A 22237-nucleotide genomic window follows, 5' to 3' on the forward strand; every position below is an offset into this window, starting at 1 on the left:
CATACGGCTAAGTGAACTCAACACTCTTGATCATGCCTAAGATTAGACTTCCTCACAACTGTGCAAAATGCAGCATGGCAGGGCGAGGAACAGCTCAACTTGATAACCCAAGAATCAAGCGGTAACCGTGCTATACCTAACTACTGATGGTAAACACTTATGCAGAAGATTTGATTTGACGAAATGGGCTATGACAATATAGCAGCGATCGATAACAGCAATCTATACATCAGCCTTCCGAGGAGCAAATACTCAACATTTTGGGGAACCACTGATTTAGAAGGTATTTGTAGAATCGGCCTCAGGTCTTAATGGGTTCATGTTTCATTTTATATAGAATTTTCTTTTTGTTTTGGTATTTGTTCCTGACATTATATTTACTTGTAACATACTGTATACACAACAACAATCCACATGAATATACACATTGAGTAACCATGTGGCCATGGCTGGTCTCCCCCCATGAACAGTTGATTACTTAATTACTTCATTTTCCACAACAAGACTATGACAGGTCAGTCAGTATAAATATCACAATTTGTGATTTATTACCAAGGGGTTTAATATACAATGTAATATGAATATTCATACAAGAGCTATTTTTTCATGTACAAATTACAAATACATCAACTGGTTTCTCCACTCTTCTGTTTAAATGTACAAAAGTTACTCTCCCACCGCTGTCCCATAGCAGCTTTGCAACCTGGCAAGACTCGTAGACATCGCAGTAAAATGCAGATAAAAGAGAAGTATGAAAAAATAAGGCAAAAATCTTCATTTCATTCTCATTTCATTTCATTTAAAAACAAAAAAAAACACACAAAAAAACCTAAACAAATAATAATTGAATTACCATGGGGAAGGGAGAATGACTGCTCCACAGGGCAGGAAAGAAGGAAAGAAAAAAAGAAAAATAGAAAGAAACAAAGAAAGAAAGAGAGAAACAAAGAAAGAAACAAAGAATAAAACCTGCTATTGTCCAATGTCCCAGACACAGAGAAGTAGTTTGCATTTTTATCAGTATTACAAAAAAAAAGAGGAAAAAAGGAAAAGGAAAGCAAGTCTCCAAAAAGCTTATTCCAACACTTGACATGAACAACTTCCTAGTACAGTAACATGTGCATACTGCATGCTTTGAACAACCTCCGAGTACAGTAACGTGTGCATACTGCATGCTTTGGTGAAGCCATGGGGCTGAAACAAGAAGAAACTCCAGGATGAACAGCAGACAGAAGGCTTGATGAAGAGGAGGATGACTATGAGGAAGAAAAGCGGGACGGACAGGGGCAAAAAACAAATAAACAAAACAGAGAGCTGGCTTCTTCACATAATTAAATATCCACACACATTTGTTTCAACTGGGTAGAAAATAAAACGTAATCCCCCAGCAAGAGTCCATAGGGTTTGTCGTTGTGTTAACAGAGCACAGTGCCCCTGCGTAACACGTATAAAACTCCTGATACGAAATGAGAAACAAACTTACAAAAGGAACAGACAAAAACATACATTTTATACAATGCTGCGTTTCTCCTCCCCTAAGGCACCACATATTAGATTAAGTTGAATCTTCATCTCAAGTAAATTACTTTTTTTTGTTGTTTGTTTGTTTCATTTAGTGTGTACTTTATACAGTGCAGAGTATATGGGCTTTGATTAAATAAGTGTGTATTTGTGTGCATGTGTGCGTGTGTGTGTGTGTGTGTGTGTGTGTGTGTGTGTGTGTGTGTGTGTGTGTGTGTGTGTGTGTGTGTGTGTGTGTATGTGTGTGTGGCTGTATGAGTGTTTTTGGTGTGTTCTGTCTCCCCCTAGTGTTTGTGCACATTCACTGCCTCTGTGTGCGTGCTGCTGCTGATTCCGCCACGCAGTAGTTGGGCTTTTCAGACGGACTGAAGCCAGGCAGACACACACACTTGTAGGAGCCTTGTGTGTTGATGCACTTGGCGTTCTTGCACAGTGACATGCGGCGGTTGAGCTCCGAACACTCATTCACGTCTGAAAGCAAAGGGAGAGAGTGCATGTTAATTATGTCGATATGTAAACAAGACGCAGTCTAATGATGGTGTGTGTCCTCCTTGTTCAATCTTTAGCTATCGTCTCTGTCATAATGTCCAAAACTGTTACTTTTCAGGATTCAAATTCAAAAGCATCAAAAGTAGCAGATCTACAAGATCGAGCTTGCAGATCTGCTACTTTTGATGCTTTTGCGTGACGCTGTGGTATGTACAATTAGGGCATTCATTTATGAAACACAAAGTTAAAGTTAAAATATGGATATAGGAGGTTTCTGCCCGACAGCAACGCTATAATAAGATACAGGGTGCGCTTGTGCAGTTCATATCTTATAAGTGACACCAATAGCAATGTGGTGTTTTTGTGCTATGTTGATGAATTGAATACATAGGACCACAATGGAAACAAGTCCCCAGGACCTCCCAAATGTGTGACTGTACCTCGTGCTGTTTGCATTTCTGTCTGATAAAGTATTCAATCAATCAATCAATCAAGTGACGGGGCCCCGCAATCCACAGAAAACCCAGATGCATCAGTGGGCATGTGTCATAGTGTGGTGACGCTCTACCACTACTTCAAAGAACAAAACTGCTTCACGAGAGCAACGTCGGTCTAAGAGATTCTCTGAATGTTTTTTTGACATGCATAGATGATCAATTATCATACAACTTCCGCTCTCTTCACGATTTTCACTTAGGCAGTTTGTCCTTGCTTGTAACAGGCTATGTTCAAACGTTTTGTGAGCTGTGAATGGTCTACCTTTGAACACTTAAGGCCGTTTCAGACACGGAGCGATTGATTCTTTTCCACGCTAAGTGCAGGAGGACAAAACAACAATTATCGTGGCACGATCCCCGCTGATCCAAGCGAGAACGCGTCAATAGTGCCCCGTTTGAAACGGCCTTCAAAGTATACTTACAGACAGACACACATACATTCAGAGACCACAAGGAGTAATCCAGGCTGTTGGATGTACAGAAGTAGTAAAAGTCCAGGGTGAATATTAAAATAAGACTGGATTGGCTGTACCTGCATGCAATCTACTCTTAATGTGCTTTAAAGAATGTTGAATGTTGTGCCACTGACGAGCGCGATGAAAAGCATGATAACTACGGTTATATTGAGGCACATCAGTTATACACAATAAAGCATGCACAAGTGTGGGACTGTGTCATGCATAAAACTAGGACAATCCGTACATAAACACATGAAATGATATCAAGTGTATACCACTCCGATGGGATGGACTGAAGAGTTTTTGACCTACTAGTGCGTATCAAAGCATAGTACAGTAAGTGGGCCGACCAAAATAAAATGCCTCACTTAATAAGGCTACCGCATTGTTCGGCTCCAAACTCATTTTGCCAGCTTACCACTTTAGATTTCAATTTGAAACGGTGTGACGTGTTAGGAATGCAGAGAGGCCGGCCGGGTTAAGGCTGATTGTGTTTCACCGAGCAACCGTATCGCCAGTAAAGTGTACTTAACGGGTCAGTGTGTAATGTATTATTTGTGGAGAGCTCTCCAGGAAAGCGGGCAGAGCTCACCTTGAAACTACGCGCGGCTAATGACTCAAGGCCATCAGAGGAGGGGGCGTGGAGCCTCAGTACACTTGTACCATATAGACTAGAGCAGTGGTTCCCAAACTGGCGGCCGGAACCCCGAGGGGGGACCCCCAAATGATTTTGTGGGGTCCCCAGATGATCTAGCTTAATGTGCGACATTGTTTTCTCACTCAACAGTAAACAAACAGTTGAAGGACTTTTAAGACCTTTTTAATACCTCTATAATGAAAAAAATAAACTAATAATTCCAAATGCTTGTCAGGGTGGGGGGTGCCCAGTTCAAATTATGATTATATTGGCCTGAAAAGTTTGGGAACCCTTGATATAGAAAGTGTGCTTGTGTGAGTATGAATGAAGGAAAAAGTGTAGGTGCGTGTTATTTTCTTTTTCTTTTAAAGAATATTAGTATGTTTTTTGGTTTCAGTAAACATGCCAGACACCATCTGGCATGTTTTCAATCTTTCTTGTGTGGGGTTTGCTGCCAGCTAGCTAAGTACATTTTTGATATTAACTAGTACTGTATCTCAGGCAACCTTTGGTTAAAGCTGACCAATTTGTAGATCGGCTATTTTCAAATAGCCTAGGTATAAAATAGGGCTAAAGTGGTTAATGTACAGTATGTTTTATAATGTAATCATTTATATCTGCAAAGTAACTAGTAACTTAAGTTTTCAAATAATTGTAGTGGAGTAAAAGTACAATATTTGCCTCTGAGATGTAGTGGGGTAGAAGTAAAAGTATAGACAATTGGAAATACTCTAGTTAAGCAAAAAATACCTAAAAATTTTACTTAAGTACAGTACTTGAGTACATGTACTTAGTTACTTTACACCACTGAGAGTGTCTGTGGCTCTTGTCTTACCGATGCAGGCCATCCGGGACATGTCAAGGCTGTAGCCATCGAAGCAGTCACAGGTGTAGCCCTCGTGCACGCGCACGCACCGGCCATTCTCACATCCGTTTAGTATTCCACACTCCTCTGCTCGAAGACCCTCAAAGGCATCATAGGGGTCTGTAGGGTAGATCGTGAAAGACAGGGAGCTATGAGGAAAGAACATTATGTCGTACAATCTCCGGGTTTTACACGAGGAATAATTCATAATCTATTCATATTCATAGTCTAATTTGACACTACAGTAGGTTCCCTTAATTAACAGAACTTAATTAAGAACTGAGGCCGATTCTACACATTTCTTCTGAAAAACGTATGTTGCTATATCAGCGGTGCTCAAACTTTTTCATGTGAAGGACCCCTAAAATGCTATGTATTTGGCTGCCGACTCCCCATCTCAAAATATTTTGTTCCAGGGACCCCCCAGAAGCAAAGATTTGAGTTAAAAATGTTTGCTTTAAAATAATTTATATAATCAAAGATTTGCACACATTTTCACGATTTTTCAAAAATAGCAGATCTACAAGCTCGCAGCGCTTGTATATCTGCAATTTTTTTATAGCCAAAGTATAAAATAATGCTTTTTAGCTCAAATCTAAAATGACAGATGCTTTCCCGGTTTTAATGGTTTAATAAATGCAGTACTTTCAAAAACCCATTTCTATTATGATATTGGCATAAATGATAATACACAACAATACACTTAGATGTATGTAAATAAAAACACACATTTGGCAGTTATTGAATTAATGTCATGGGTTGGGTTCCCAATGAGTTTCTAGCCAGGGCAAGTATTGGGTTAGGGTTGAAATGGCCACAAGGTGGCAGCAAAGTGCTTTCATTGGCAGCCAAGTTAAATGGGATTCTTAGCATTGCCTACCAATGTCAGCTTTCTTTATGCAAAGCATTTCTGCTCACTGCCCACCATGAAGGAGAATACTTCAGATATGGGCTTATAGAAATGAATGATTTCCATATAGATTAATTAATTAACGACTTGACCACTCAGGGCTCTATACTCGTGGCTTCTCTGTTTCCTCTCTACATTAAATATCTTCGCTGAAAATAGCAGATCTACAAGCACACAATGCGTCCCAATTTTGGCCATGTCATAGGCAAACAAATGTTGAAACAATTTCTAAAATAGCCAATCTACAAGTCACGATGCGACATGTTGTGAACTTGTATAGTTCGCCTATTTTAGAAACCTTTTGGTTAACTATATCTATAGATCGTGATCATGCTAAATCTTGCAACACAACACCCCGCGGTGACAGTAGTTAAGAAGGTTCATATACTGGAGGAGGACATAATTCATTATTGCCACAATTGATTATTGTGGCACTATAGCATGTAAATTGATCCGTGGTTTGAATGATTGAATGCTCTTTGGCACTGTTTCTTAACCATCGGTCCACTGCATAATTACAGGTGATCAATGGGAAAATGTAAATAGAAAAATGTGTCCATAAAATTTAAGGAAGCCTTGAAATGAAATAATAAAATGATGCTCGAAACGCTTGTGGATCTGCTACTTTTGACGCTTTTTGATTTGAATCCTGAAAAGTAACAGTTTCCACCCGACAGAGACGATTATGTTCAATGTTAATGAAAAATAAATAAATAAATGACTGTGTTATGCCTTCCTCTATACTAACACCCTGTATATACCCTTTATTACACTACACTACCGTGGCTTACTGTATGTATGTTCACTCACTTAATCCATTAAGACCGGGAAAGCATCTGAGTCATTTTAAGATTTATTTGGCTATTCAAAAATAGTAGATCTACAAGCTCATAGCGCGGATGCATGCAAATCTTTGAATTAATATATAATATAATGTTGGGGGGGGGGTGTCTTTTGAGATGGGAGTCCGCGGCCAAATACATATAATTTTGTGGGTCCTTGACGTGGAAAAGGTTTGAGCACCACTGATATACTTACGTTTTTTTTTTCAGAAAACTGTTAGGATTTAGAAGACATTTGTAGAATCGGAACCTCAGGTCTAAATGGGTTAATATACCCTTTATTAGACTGTATGTTCAGTCACTTAATATGAGTCTTTACAAAAAAAGACCCACAGACTTCTGTTCAAGGTCTCTCTTTTTAAAAGACACTCAGGTTTCACTGGACTTCCCCTGTTAATATTAACACAAAGGAAATAAAAGAAAGAGAAAAAAAAACACACTCACTCTCCTCGTCCTCGTCCTCGTAAAGAGGCATGATGGCCCGCTGGTCGGGCCGCTGCGCGTAATCCGGGCTGATCTCGTATTCGTGCACCGGGCTGGCCACCAGGGCATCGCGACCGTACGGCCGTCGACCGCCACTCACAGGCAGGTTACACATGGAGGCGTAGTCCTCTGGGGGAGACGAGGGAGGGAGGGAGGGAGAGATGTATTATCGGTCATAAAGAAATAACAAACAAAATGAAAGGGGTGTGTGGAGAGACAAAGAGAGATGGAGAGAGACCAGTAAATCATCACTTATTAAACCACATTATGCAAAATGAAGACAAAGCTAATGAACCACTTTAACTCTGGCATCCCAGTTCTTTTTTTTATAGGTGAATTTTTTTTTTTTTAAATATTTTGCAGATCTAATTGCAGATCTAGATCAGCTGTTTTCAAAATAATTTAGTAGATTTTTGTGGTTAAGTGGTTAAAAATAGTAAAGCAACGGGGCAGCGAGCAAGAGCAATGTCTCTCCAACAGCGAGCGACTGAGAGACTACGAGACAAAGATAGGCTGGCTATATCAAACGGGGATACGACGCACAGAGAGGAGGACTATCCTCTGAGAGAGAGATAGCAGATAGAGAAGAACAGAGAGAAGGATGAGGATAATTAGAAAACAGTATTCAGACAGAAGATAGAAGATATCACCTCTAGAGTGCCGTAGCTGTTATTTGCCTTTTTAAACACACTTCCGATAAAGACCATGAATACAAAAAGCATAAACAGAGACTCGTCTCATGCTGTGTAATATATGCAGCAGCAGTCTAAATGTCAACAGTGTCTGAGGGGATTGAAACCAATTACAAAGCCATCGCCATGCTTAGCAAACAGGGGGAGGGGGGGATTTGGGGGAGCGGAATACTCTGGTTTGGGGGAGCGGAATACTCTGGTTTAGGTACTACATAGTGACATACTAACTCTTTTAAATGAGGATTTAACATGCCATTCCCACACACTGCAACACACACACACACACGCACACACGCACACACACACACACACACACACACACACACACACACACACACACACACACACACACACACACACACACACACACACACACACACACACACACACATGGTTTCCTGTCTAGGCAGGTCAGGAGGGCTAAGGAGAGCAGGTGTGTAGGATTAGAGACGAGACTGTTCAGAGTATAAGTGATTACATCCTTGGTTCCCACAATGCTCTTGCCAATGGACGTAAAGAGGTTTCAGGTGTGTGTGTGTGTGTGTGTGTGTGTGTGTGTGTGTGTGTGTGTGTGTGTGTGTGTGTGTGTGTGTGTGTGTGTGTGTGTGTGTGTGTGTGTGTGTGTGTGTGTGTGTGTGTGTGTGTGTGTGTGTGTGTGTGTGTGTGCGCGCACGCGTTTGTGTGTGTGCACGCGTTTGTGTGTGCGTGTGTGCGTGCCTGCCTGCCTGCCTGCGTGTGTTGTAAAACAGTCATGGAGCATAGACAGAGCAGGCCGGTACACACACACTGAAGTGAATGACTTCCAACGGGTCGTGAATAATATTCAGACCTATGCATTGAACAGGTCAATTACATACAGATGCACGTCTGCCACGCACACATGGAAACGCTCAAACTTAAAGCCTTAAAAAGGTGTGTGTTTTTGTACCAGTATTCTTGAGTGGACAGAGGGCACACTCCATGCCCCAGCCCTCCCCGTACAGACAGCAGCATTCCGTGAAGGTGGTCTTCCTGTTGTTGGGACCCAACGGCCGCGTACAGGTCAAGGTGTCCGTCACCGTCTGCCAACAGATGCCCTGGTAGGCTATCTGCTCTGCCTCACGATGCTGCTCTGCTCGCACACACACACGTCCACACACGCACACGCACACGCACACGCACACACACACACACACACACACACACACACACACACACACACACACACACACACACACACACAGTTAGTTATAATGCATAATGCATATAGTAACACAACGAGAATATAACAGGCTCACATAAACAAGTAAGTAATAAAACTTGAAATGAAAGATAACACAAACAGAGAATCTCCTACAGAGAATACTGTACATATCGTCGGGTGGAAAGTTTTGGAATGTCCAAAACTGTTACTCTTCAGGATTCAAATTCAAAAATAGCAAAAGTAGCAGATCTACAAGCTCAAAACGCGCCGTGCTGCTTTGCGCTTGTGTTTGTATTGTTTTGCACTATTTAGGGTTAGGCTTAGGGTTAGTGAGCGTTCTCTTACCAGCCACCTCAGGGGGATGAACACACTGGTTGCTATTGGGGTCCAGCACCATGGGGTCTGCACAGAAACACATGTAGGAGCCATCCGTGTTCAGACACTCTCCCCCAACGCACACAGACTCATCCAGACACTCATTGATATCTGGGAGAGAGAGAGGGGGGGCATACAGACATACTGTACTGTTACTGTATTTATACAAAGTGCACACACACACACACACACACACACACACACACACACACACACACACACACACACACACACACACACACACACACACACACACACACACACACACACACACACACACACACACACACACACACATCTGCAGTCCATCGCTTTTGTTTAGACCCAGTGTAGGATGCAAACATTTCTCAAACCTGTTGAGGTCATTAAGGGTGTTACCACTCAGCCACTGACCTCAGGTCAGTCTCACATTATCTCCGCAAAGTGACCATGACCAAAACTAAATAGAGCCCACTGCTGCTACAGCACTGTTGGTCACTCTCACCCCAGCCTTGTGGGCGTTCTGCAACATTAGTGACAGATTATTGGGGCAGGAACGGGACAGGGCAGCGAGCAGAGGACAGCAGTTAATGTGGATATTCATTTGACACATGTTACATTTGACCTGCAGTCCAGCCACAGGCTATACTGTACCCATGACCGTACAACGTGGAATACACGTTCGACAGTATGACGTCAGGGTTCGCCATCAGGGCTCTGCCAATTACAGGCTTATTTTAATTCAACCCAATGGGAAATACACATGTACAGTAACACATTTTATGTGTTTTTTTGGTAACATCCGTCACATGTCTGCGCTCCAGAGTTGTGTCGTCGTCGTCGCGGTCCAGCTGTGAAGTGACCGCCACTCCAGAAATAGGTCTGTTACCTCAACTCATTTTCTGTGGCTTTCTGGAGTGACTGCGCCACACAAGCAACAGCCTTGAGCTTTCCAACACGAAACCGAGGACTTTTTGAATGCCGAACCCCCTCACTTCCTTTCGTAGCTGTTTTCAAGCCGTTGGTATTTGTTTTGGTCTTTGTTATACACAAGGCCATGCCAAGTTAACCACGTGAACCCTAGTGTCCCTATTCTGGGTGTGTCATAATAGGTGAACATTCAGCAAAATTAGGTGAAGATTTGGGGAAAATAGCCTGGCTACGGTACGGTGCACTACGGTACAAGCTCACAACGCGTTGTGATCTTGTAGATCGGCTATTTTCGGCGAAGAGATTTAGTGATTATTTGCTATTTCAGCGGCTGTCAGCTATTTTTGGCAAAGAGATTTGTTGTAGAGGGAAAAAAAGGAGGGGGCCAAGGATAGACCTGATCAACAGAAGACATACTGTAGGGTTAAAGTGGTTAATTCATGCTTGGTGTCAGAGGATAAATCAGGCTTCAGAATGAAGGGTAAAAAAGCACGTAGGACAGACTGGGTGGAGAGCAAAGCTCACCAGAGGTTTGGCCCTCGTCTGGCGTGGTCAACGGTTTGAGGTCCGTTACGCGTGGCCTCACAAGTCATATTACAATTTAAGAAAACCACCACAGCTCCGGCTTGTGGGTTCCTTCTGTGCCGTGTATGTAATGCGCAGATGTTTTTATGTTTGTCGAAAAGTGGAAATGAATGACTATTTCAGTTCTCTAGGAATATGTGTTTTCTTTTTTAATATTCATATCCTCAGCAGTTATAGCCACGAGGTTTTGAAGCATAACAAGCATGCAAGCTAGATGTGCAATTTTGAGTAATGCATATCTGCAGTATTCATTTCACATAAATATACGTGCGGAAAAAGAAAACAACAGTAAATGATGAGTTATATTTCAAGAATATTTCATCACCAAATCAATCTGAGTTGTCCAGTTATTGAATTGTTCCAGTAATTAAGTCATACACAGCAAATTCCTCAGTGTTAGTTGAACTCTTAAGGTCCTTACACACCGGGGCGATTTTTTTCATGCGAATAATACATTTAAAAAATTAAAAACCTTATAAAGTCAATGCAAGCTTCCACACCAGTTTCGCGGACCGAAAAAAGCGTCTTTTAATTATTCGGAACGAGTCCGAATTTTGCGTATATTCGCATATTCGCCGGTGTGTAACCGCCTTTAAGTGTAAAATTGGACTGTACCATCGGCTCGTTGATAATCACATTGTCCAGCTACACCAAAGTGGGTGGAAATGGAAATACAATTAATTTTTTGGAAGTGTGTTTATGCTGCTGTTGTCAGCAACATGAACACATTATTGTGTGTGCAAGCATTTTAAACTGAGTGGGTCTAAATTGGCAACATTAATGACTTTTCAGCTAAATGAATCATTGGGTGTAGGCTACTGTAAGGTCTTAACCACTTAAGCCCCATATACTTACATCAGTGGTTCTCAAGCTTAGTTTGACTCAGTTCCACAGATACATACTGTATTGTGAAAATATTGTCAAGTTTTTGCCTCTTTCTTATATTATTTGACAATTTGGCAAATGTTTGACCAGTTTTTATAGTATTGTTTGTTGATTACTTTTGATGGCGTGCCATTTTTAAATGGTCACTTTACTGTCATCTGGGGACGCCCCTGGGGGTCCCGACCCACAGGTTGAGAACCACTGACTTAGATGATCGGAGTCAATACAAGACTTGAATTCCGGTCAATAATAAACTATCCCTCCATCATAAATACAGTATAAGAGTATAGATCATATAGGTCTTAAGTGCCCTGCTTCTGTGTTCACAGACATCTGCTTTGCTGGGGGACCTAATGATGCTTATTGCTATGGAAACCATAACCAGTGCGTATTCATCTCTAGCAGATGTGTCACATGGATTGATTTATTACTTCCTTCCTGTCCTGTGTTTGACATGGAAGCATAGTATTGCAATGAATGGAAAATGTTTAATCTCTATTCTGTACATTTATTTATATGGTATTTCACAGTACTGAGATGAGAATATGAGAAACAATATAAAACAAAACTAACATTTATAAAAAGTTCACAAGATAGAATTTGTGTTAAAAGTCAGTTAACCACTTTCAACCTGGAATCTATTTTTTTTGGGCATGCCGATATGGGCTAAATCTTTCAAAATGTTTTTAATGCTGCTATTTTCGCTATTCGTTGCACGATGAACTGTTAAAGGGCTTAAGTGGATTAAAATAAAATACTTAAAACAACAACAAAAACGTATGTGTTCCGTGTGTGTGTGTGTGTGTGTGTGTGTGTGTGTGTGTGTGTGTGTGTGTGTGTGTGTGTGTGTGTGTGTGTGTGTGTGTGCATAGCCGCCCAGAGAAGGTGGTTGCAGGGCCAGGCCATGTGCCAGGCCATACTCAGTGAGAGTACTGGTTTTGGTTGGTTGGTGCTGCAGAGGGCCTGGCGTTGGCCTCTGTTGTGACCACAGTCTGGCCTTGTATCACTTCACACTGTCTCCCCACTCTTTTTCATTCACATTCAACAACACAACACATTTGTTAGCCAACAATAAAACAAACCCAAACACAACCTCTTCAGAGCGTAACAGTTTGTCTTTTCAGTTTGAGAGTGTTCTCACGTCATGGTCATCTTTTGGTAATAAGGAACTACAGTATATATGCTTTTAGTCTCCACCTGGCCAAAGGCCGTGGCCGGAGACTATGTGAGCCGTCCGTCCGTCCGTGTGTGTGTCCGTCCGTCCGTGGATTGGCTTCCAAGTCTGCGGGAGTGGCCAGTTTTGAACAAAATGCCTCAAATCATGCATTTTTCTTTTGCAAAACACACTGCTACTACTCCTACCAATTTTGTCCAAAACTTACCCAAATTGGTACACCTTATCTCTGTAGTCATGTGGTCAAGATACATCTGTCAGATGTCTCATAATCCATTCCAATTGGCTATGATTGCCTTCCAAACCTCGCAGGAGTCACTCCCTTTTGCACAAAATGCCACAAATCAAGAACGCAGCTCTCGATGGCTGTGAAACTTTGCACGCACACTCACAGTAGGCTACACTTTTCACATGGTCTGGTCAACCTGGTCTGGCGGAGACCTGTGCTCCGAGGAGCATACTTTTCTAGTTATGCTCTGTTAATAATTTATGCTTGAATTGTACTTATTTGTGCGCTGTCGCACACCCAAAATAGTTGATCTGCCAGCTCACAACGCATGCTGCTGTGAGCCAGATGCTTCATCTGTTCTTTGGTGCACAATTGTTTTCAACAAGTGTCGCTCAAAGAATTATGACAATGCCCATCGCAAGTTGATGATGTCATTTGTCCATGTGTGGTCCAGGCCTATGGAATGTAAGAATGGATGTGCTAATGAAACGTATTAAAATATTGTTTCGATGCTCATATCAATCAGGAAGTATCAAGTTGTTTTTTTATAAGGACATGCATTCCATAGGGCTGGACCACACATGGACAAATGAATGAAATCATCAACTAGCGACAGGCATTGTCCCTCTTGAGTAAAAGGATGGACCATTTCGAAAATAAATACAATATTTAAGTGTGTTTTTAATTTAAAACTTTTGTTATAGAGGGCAATTATAATGTATTAAGGCATATTTGGGCTTATTAGCAAGGGATCCTATTAAAATACTCTACCAGATATTAGACAAAATAACATTCTATTCACTACAAAAAAAGTTACATAGTACAGCTTTAACACTCACGATTTTACAGAGTAGCCTTAAGGTTGACACTCACCTCTGCACTCCAGCTTGGCGGGGTCGTAGTCCTGTCCGGTCTTACAGTAGCACTCATAGCTTCCCAGGGTGTCCAGACAGAAGCCTCCCTTACACACCTCCTGCCCAAACAGACTGCACTCATCTGCATCTATACAGCCAGGGAGAGGAGAACAGCACAACCAGGGTTAACAAACACTCATCTGCATCTACTGTATACAGCCAGAGAAGAACAGCACAACCAGGGTTAACAAACAGACTGCACTCATCTGCATCTACTGTATACAGCCAGAGAAGAACAGCACAACCAGGGTTAACAAACAGACTGCACTCATCTGCATCTACTGTATACAGCCAGAGAAGAACAGCACAACCAGGGTTAACAAACAGACTGCACTCATCTGCATCTACAGTACAGCCAGGGAGAGGAGAACAGCACAACCAGGGTTAACAAACAGAGTCTGATACATCAGTATGTTTTGTCTCTGGGGCAGTCGTACAGTACGTGCTACAAATCATGCGTAGCTGTTATTAAAATGCCTTATCCTTCATGCAAAAAAAAGATGAAGAAGGAAGTCACTCATACGCATACACGCACGCACACACACAGTGTAATTTTACTGTGCTCCACACTCACACATGCTCCCTGCGTGCTTTGGTTTATGTGCAGGCAAACACGCACACACACTTGTGCACAGATCAGATGAAATAACAATTGTCTTCAGATTTATGCGTATCTTATTTGCACATCAAAACACAGGAATCTGAAGCGTAAAAAATAATAGCGTCTGGGGTGAGACTAGACTAAAACTGAGGAATAATTATGAAGCCTCAGGACTTAAAGAGGCCAAAGTTTGAATGCGCCCTGAGGCTGTTGACAGCTAGGAAAGCTTTGAGGATAGAACCATCAGTTTTCAGTTACAGTACAGTACTGTTATGTCTACTTTGTGTGTGTCTGCTTTGTGTGTGTCTGCTTTGTGTGTGTCTACTTTGTGTGCGTCTACTTGTGTGTGTGTGTGTGTGCGCGCGCGCACTTGTATGTGTACATACAGTATTTGTTTGTGTTTCCACTACTGGTGTGTCTGGGCGTTGGTGTTTACACATGAGAACACGATCAGCCGTGCAAGCAGCTCCACTAATTGAACACATATTCCCATGGATGCTCACAGAATATGTTTGGCAGGCAGTATGTCTGTCTTGTCTGTGTCTCTCTCACACACACACACACACACACACACACACACACACACACACACACACACACACACACACACACACACACACACACACACACACACACACACCCCCCCCCCACACACACACACACACACACACACACACACACACACACACACACACACCCCCCCCACACACACACACACACACACACACACACACACACACACACACACACACACACACACACACACACACACACACACACTGAGCATAAGTTAATTTACATGTAATTTACATGTTAGGAGCATAAATCAAAAGTAGACGACAGACAGTGATAGGAAAAGTGGAGAAAGGAGGAGACATGAGGGGAGACCAGAGGAGAGGTGAGCACATGAGGAGATAATGTGGCATCAGCTAGTCGGTATAGTGTAACATAGCTTACTCTATGTGTCACAGCTGGAACTATGGCCACCATTGATGTACAATAGATCAGTGGTTCCCAACCTTTTTATGGAGCAGGGCCCACTTTAAAATCTTTAAAGTGTTTGCGGTCCACCCATGTGACCACTTAACACCATCAGTATCACAGTTTGCCTATTATTTGGGGGCCTACAGTAGTACTTGCAATATTCTCATGGCCCACCAGTGGGCCCCCCGGCCCACAGGTTGCAGATGACACCCCGCTCCAAAATCAGAAGATTTCAGTTAAACATACACACATACAGTACAGGTGTGCACTGGTCGCTTCACGTGACATCACGGTGTCCCCTCAGTTTTTTTTTCTCCACGCGCACGCACAGGTACGGATGTGCACGCACATGCTCCATTCATGAGCCAAGATTCATGAGCCCAAGTACCAAAATGTCTACTTTGCATAACAGGTTTACAAGTGAGTGTGCAAAATGCATCCTCACTCCTCGTACACAGTAAGCAACAACACAGCATTTTGGCTTCATTAGCCGACGAGCCTTTGCTGCCAGTATCCTGTCTGCACGCAACAATGCCTCAGCCACTGTCCAAGAAGAGAAAGATACTCACTCAAGGCAAACTTTCAGTTTCAGCTCCTATAATTCAAGGCATTCCTTCAGAAGATTTACATAGACTAGCGGTGTGCGCGCGATGTGCGCGTGACGTCATTAAAACCATTACACCCCTGCACACATACATACAGTATACAGTACAAACTATACATACCTTTGTAGCATTCAGCAGTGTGCATGCTGCCTCTGTAGCACTCGGCAGGGCGCACTCCATACACTGTCTCTGCAGTAGGGATGGAACCTCTGCCAGATGGACACAGCTGGTTGAACTGGTCTGAAAGGGGAAATACATTCAGATTCAGATTCACTTTATTGTGACTTATAGATGCACTGTTCAGGTACATACATGTGAAAAACACAATAAAAACATGATAATAAAAACACGATAAAACGACCTAAAACACTCAATAAACAATAAACACAGGGAAAGATTATCAGTCAAAGTAAGTGCATAGTGCAAAGTATAGAAAGTTATTGCACAGTCACTTTCCACTGTTATTTAACAGTCTGATGAGTCCCAAATGTTGTGAGTTATATTGAAATCCATGTTGTATCCAGTAAAATTCTCGTATTATGAACATCAATTCAGAACGGTGATCAGAGCACAGCTGTGCGTTTTTCAGAAAATCTAGTAGCACTGATCAGAGCACTGCGTCACACGCAGGTTGGCCAATCAAATCCGGATATTACGTTAGTGATGCCCACATGCCAATTTTGATAATATCATGCATACCCTCCGGCCAATCAAGCCATGGTACATGTGCCTGTTATGAATCTATATCTTTCCTGGTCGATCTACCACACCCTTTCTCAGGGGTCTTAAACGTTTTTCAGGCCAAGGACCCCTTAGCTGAGAGAGAGATGAAGCAGGGACCCCCCCCCCCCACTACATATTGTACACAATTGTGTTGCAGATTACACTTTTTCATAGATTTCAAAGATAGCTTCATCATGTGTAAATTTGTGTTTTTTAACCACTTAAACCCTCAATACTTAGTAAAAGTGACCTTTGGCTCTGTACTTGGTCTGCTCTTTTCCCCCTCTACACCAAACCTCTTTGCCAAATAGCTAATAACCTCTTTGGCTACAGTTCTCCTCAGAATAGGGATGCTAGGGTTCAAGTGGTTAATGTAAAAAATATATATATCCTATCACACAAAGATTTGGCGGCCCCCCCTGTAGTAACTCTGAGGACCCCCTAGGGGTCCTGGACCTCCTGTTGAAGACCCCTGTGCCCTATCTGGTTCCTCACCAGTTCCATTAACAGGACAGGGGTGGACCTCGCAGTTGTCGCCCCAGCCGGCTCCCAGCGTGCAGCAGCACTCCTCCAGGGTGACATGGCTGGTCAGCACGCTCTCACACAGGTTCTCATCGTTCAGACGGAAGTAGCACTCTTTACGCTCCGCCGCCGACACTGAGGGACAGACAGACAAAGAGACAGACAGGGAGACATAGAGAGAGACAGAAGAAGAAGAAGAGAGAGGTTAGACAAGATTGAGATTGTGAAGTAAGACGTGGCTTAACATTAAGACCTGGAACTGTGTCATTTTTAGATTTGAGCTAAAAAGCATTATTTTACACTTTGGGCTATTCAAAAATAGCAGATATACAAGCTCATAGCGCGGCACCGAGTGCCGCGCTACGAGCTTGTAGATCTGCTATTTTTGAAAAATCGTGAAAATGTGTGCAAATCTTTGAATATATATATTTTTAAAGCGAACATTTTTAACTCAAATCTTTGCTTCTGGGGGTCCCTGGAACAAACTATTTTGATGGGGGTCCGTGGCCAAATACATATAATTTTGGGGGTCCTTGACATGAAAAAGTTTGAGCACCACTGTCATTACTGCATTAGGTATGTATGTAGAGAGCATATACTTCTAAAGCTAAAATACTGGTTTTGGCATGGAAAAGGATCATGGATAAACCTTTAATGAAGGTTGGTACAGTGATTTTCTTTAACCCATTAAGACCCTGAGGGCCATTCTACAAATGCCTTCTAAATCAGTAGCTTGTATATCTGTAAAAATCTAAAATGACACAGACACTTCCCCAGTTTTAATGGGTTAAAGTTTTGTCTATGGAGAGACGGAGTGCGAGTTCCAAGGGTAACGGAACAATTTCTACAACAATGTGGAAACCTCTACTTGATTACATGTACCTGCCTCATGATGACGTAGTTAGCTTTTGTACACAGAATATGTACATACAACATGTGTATACAGTACATGTACTGTAGGTCTAATTGATGGCTGTCAATACGATATAGGCATGCAGGACGATTCCCAGCATGCTTTGTGTGACAAGTGGAGATTAATAAAGTTACTAACCCCTCCAAGATCATTAACCTACAGTATAATAAAGCACACCCATAACCCGACACCCCTCCACCATGAAAAAACATATTATCTTGGCAAAGAGCCTAGTGTGGTTGAAACATCGACAATGTTCAAATTAAATTAACAAGGGAACAGTTAGGACCATCTGATCAAGACTCCCTTTTTACATTATATAACCTGTTATTATGTTATTCCCAAAAGGAGCTACGCCAAAGTTGGCAGCACTCATCTGCTCTCTTTTTCAGAGAGCGCTTTTGGGCAGAGAGAGGAGAGAGAGAGAGTGGGGGGGTATAATGTTGTAATTGGTTAGGCTAATGAGTGTCATTAGTCGAGGAGAGAGAGAGCTGGAGGGGGTAATGATATGTTAAAGCTCTGAGCTCTGGTAGATGTTAGATCTTTAGGAAATACTGTGCTTTGTGAACTGCAAGGAGGGGAGGTATTGCTTAACATCACAGGTATGTAACATGTCACATAGGAATACTGAAAATAAGCAGGCTTGTGCTGTTAAAATAGTTAATTATGTCTAATCAATTGGGTTCCACTAAACATGGAAAACAGCGCCACAGGCTTGAACAACTTTGGGGATTCACTAATTAAACGTGACTTCATTTGGCTGGCAGTATCAGTGTATCTTCAGTGTGGCACTCTGTAACCGCAGAACCTTGCTCTTATTAATCACTTTCAACCTGCATGGTGTCCCCATTTTTGAGTGTCATCAAAGGCAAAAAAGTTTCAAAAAGTGTAAAAAGAAAGAAAAGAAAAACAAACAAAAAAGCTTGTTGATCGGTTATTTATACTATTATGTATAAATTAGAGCTCAAGTGGTTAACCCATTAAGACCTGAGGCCGATTTAAAAAAAATCTTAAATCCTAACAGTTTTCTGAAAAACCTATGTTGCTATATTAGTGGTGCTCAAACCTTTTCATGTCAAGGACCCCCAAAATGATATGTATTTGGCTGCGGACCCCCATCTCAAAATATTTTGTTCCAGGGACCCCGAGAAGCAAAGATTTTAGTTAAAATGCAGTCAAATAAAATAAAAAATAGCAGATCTACAAGCTCATAGCACGGCATGAAGTGTACTTATATATCTGCTATTTTTGAATAGCCAAAGTATAAAATGACACAGAAACCACTATGCGTTATAACAGTAATCAATCAGACCCCCTCCCGTTCTCTCTCTGACATTCTGTTCGTCTCTCTTCCACTCTCACCCTAACCCTCCAACCCTAACCCCCCACCCCTCACCCTCACCCCCCACCCCTCACCCTCACCCCCCACCCCTCAGGTGACATTTCCCACGCAGGGCTGTAAAGTGGGACAATTAGAAGCTGCAGAGCCGATAGGGCCCATGATGGATGGAGCCAGGCTCTTAAAAGTACACAGCTGCTTTCACTGCCTTAATCATATACCTGAAGAAAGCAGAAGCACACACACGCACATGCGCGTGCACGGCCGCACACACTCATACATGATGCATGCACACACGCACGCAAGCACATGCTTTCACATTTGAATTAACTTTTTGATACTTTGCATCCTTATACACATTCAGTGATAATGATCCAACATAAACATCACTTCAACACACTCACATGCATGCAAATAAACATGCACACTTAAATGTACACATATGTACACACGTACACACGCGCACGCCCGCACACGCACACACACACACACACACACACACACACACACACACACACACACACACACACACACACACACACACACACACACACACACACGCACGCACGCACACATCCTTTCCTCTTGCTCAGTAATAGGTTTCAGCCCAGCCTGGTGAATGCAATAAATAATTACAAATAGCTAGCGATTTGTTTCCAATTGTCCATGTGGAGACAAAACACCACTTTTACTTAGAAAAAAACCCATGGAAATGGCCAATTTTACATTCCTCCATGGATATCACCCTATCATTACGTAACGTCTGTTTGTTGAACACAGTGCATGCCTCCTATTTCCTCGCTTCACAAATTATGTAACCATGATAAAGCCGGTAATAGAGAACATGAGTTGTTTTGCATGATGAGTTAACCACTTTAACACTGGCATTCTTATTTTGGGCATGGCATTATAGGCCAATGTTTTCAGAAGATTTCACATTTTCTTCAGAAACATAACAAAATGTCTGAGCTTGTAGACTGGGTATTTACCCTATTCATCGTATGACGTACAGTATATAGGGCTTACAGTAAGAGGTTATGGTACCACTAGAAAGGATTAATGCATTTAAATGTAATGTCTATTACGATTTACTAAAGTTTCTCATGGTCTGAAAGAAGAAATAGTTCTGGGAGAAACTATTAGTCCTGGCTGTTTTAACTCTAGTTGAGATTCTCGTCCGCCATGAAATGTGTGTTTTATTATACCTAGGCACAAATAGGGCAGTCCCTCACCAGTGTTGCCAGATTTTGCGAGAGAAATAAGCAACCAGGTCTATGAAAACAAGCCCAAAAGAAACGACCACGTCGCAGCTTGTAGATCTGCTATTTTCAAAATACATTTGTGAAAAAAGTGACACATTTTGTATATTTTTTTAAACATTTTAACAACACAAATCTGGTACGGGGGTCCCTGGCACAAAATACTTTTAGATGGGTGTCCGTGGACAAATTCGAATTAATTTGGAGGTCCTTGACATGAAAATATTTGAGAACCACTGGTTTAAACAACATTTATGAAACAAGCCCAAATAAGCAACTACACTTTAGAAACAAGCCCAAAAAAAAACAGAAACCGCAACCACCAATATTTACATGCAAGAAAAACAAGCCCAAAGTCGCTTATAATAAGCAGATATGGCAACACTGTCCCTCACTGTGGGGTCCTTCAGGCAGCCTACGGGTACATACACACATGATGGGATACCGTCCGTAAGACGGGCGGAAGTCCCATACACACCCATGTTAAGTTTAAAACCGGAAGAACGGTCGCGATAACATGGGTGTGTATGGGACTTCCGCCCGTCTTACGGACGGTATCCCATCATGTGTGTATGTACCCAAAGAGGGCTTCCAAATGGCATGACATCCTGCCGGCCTTCCAAACAGGAAACCATATTAACAGCACACTTATTAGGACTAATTTGGTGCTCTGGTGCAATCAGTTGGCCACCACCCCAGAGTAAAGATAGCTGGGAATACGTTTTATAATGTAAGAGGATACGTGGAATGGCATCCCACTGCAAGCACATGGAGGATATACTAACACTGTATGGACATGAATGAACATGTCTGAATGAATGAATAAATCACGCTATGGACCAAGAGTGACGAACTAGGATGACAAACTACTGCCCTATGGTTTAGTTTTATACCAACTTTACAGTAGATAATGTTGTGCAACTAAATTCTTCGAGTAATCCTTGGTGAAAACACTGTGGTATAAAAACCCAACTGGAACCCACATTTAAAATGTGATGAATTGTAGCTGACATCTCATTTTGTACAAGTTGAAGAGTAATCCTGCAAAAACCTTTTTCCTTCCCCTGAGCTAAAATAAATAATCAATAGACCAAATCATAATGACATCACCACAGCCAAAAATATATTTCCGGGTAGGCAACGCAGGCAGCTTTGAGCAGTATTATTCATTAACCTTATTTCTCGACGAAAAAGACACTTATGCTATTGTTATTGAGTATTAGAAATATATTACTTTGTTCTAAATATCCTCAGGCGGACAAACTAGACATAGCTAATGTCCTGGATACTTTATTTTATGTAAACATCTAGACAAAATAGACATTCTACCCGGAAATATCGCCTCGCGCACGCTTTGTTTACAAACATTCTGATCTGGTCATAACATCTGATCTAACATTCAGTTAGCAGGGATGTGATGGTGGAGATACTGAGACCACAACACATTGCAACAAATGGGTGATGAGTTATGTTCTAAAACTGATCATGAGTCACCCCTCTGACGCAACGGAACTCCCCTGTGTTAGAGTCCAACAAACACACAGTGGTTGTCAACCTTTACAGGCTCTGACCTCCCAAAATAATCACATAATGAACTGGGGACCCCCTTCACCCTGACACGCACGTGGAATTGTAGGGGTTGA

At 42.0% G+C, this 22237-nt stretch overlaps 1 protein-coding gene across 4 annotated transcripts in view; it reads right to left on the reverse strand.

The window, feature by feature from the left end:
- Positions 1-519: 519 nt before the first annotated feature.
- The window catches only part of ltbp1 (latent transforming growth factor beta binding protein 1), a 167653-nt gene continuing 145935 nt past the window's right edge, over positions 520-22237 (reverse strand). For all 4 annotated transcript variants that reach the window (XM_080448614.1, XM_080448613.1, XM_080448615.1 and 1 more), the window contains 8 exons: positions 17057-17218; positions 15959-16078; positions 13608-13736; positions 8923-9063; positions 8323-8505; positions 6664-6831; positions 4438-4587; positions 520-1992 (listed from right to left, as the gene is read on the reverse strand). In XM_080448614.1, coding sequence (XP_080304740.1) covers positions 1823-1992; positions 4438-4587; positions 6664-6831; positions 8323-8505; positions 8923-9063; positions 13608-13736; positions 15959-16078; positions 17057-17218 — 1223 coding nt within the window. In that variant the 3' untranslated portion in view covers positions 520-1822. The remainder of the gene's footprint in view (positions 1993-4437; positions 4588-6663; positions 6832-8322; positions 8506-8922; positions 9064-13607; positions 13737-15958; positions 16079-17056; positions 17219-22237) is intronic.

The sequence above is a fragment of the Gymnoscopelus braueri genome, assembly GCF_963280865.1.
Source record: "Gymnoscopelus braueri genome assembly, chromosome: 14".
NCBI lineage: Eukaryota > Metazoa > Chordata > Actinopteri > Myctophiformes > Myctophidae > Gymnoscopelus > Gymnoscopelus braueri.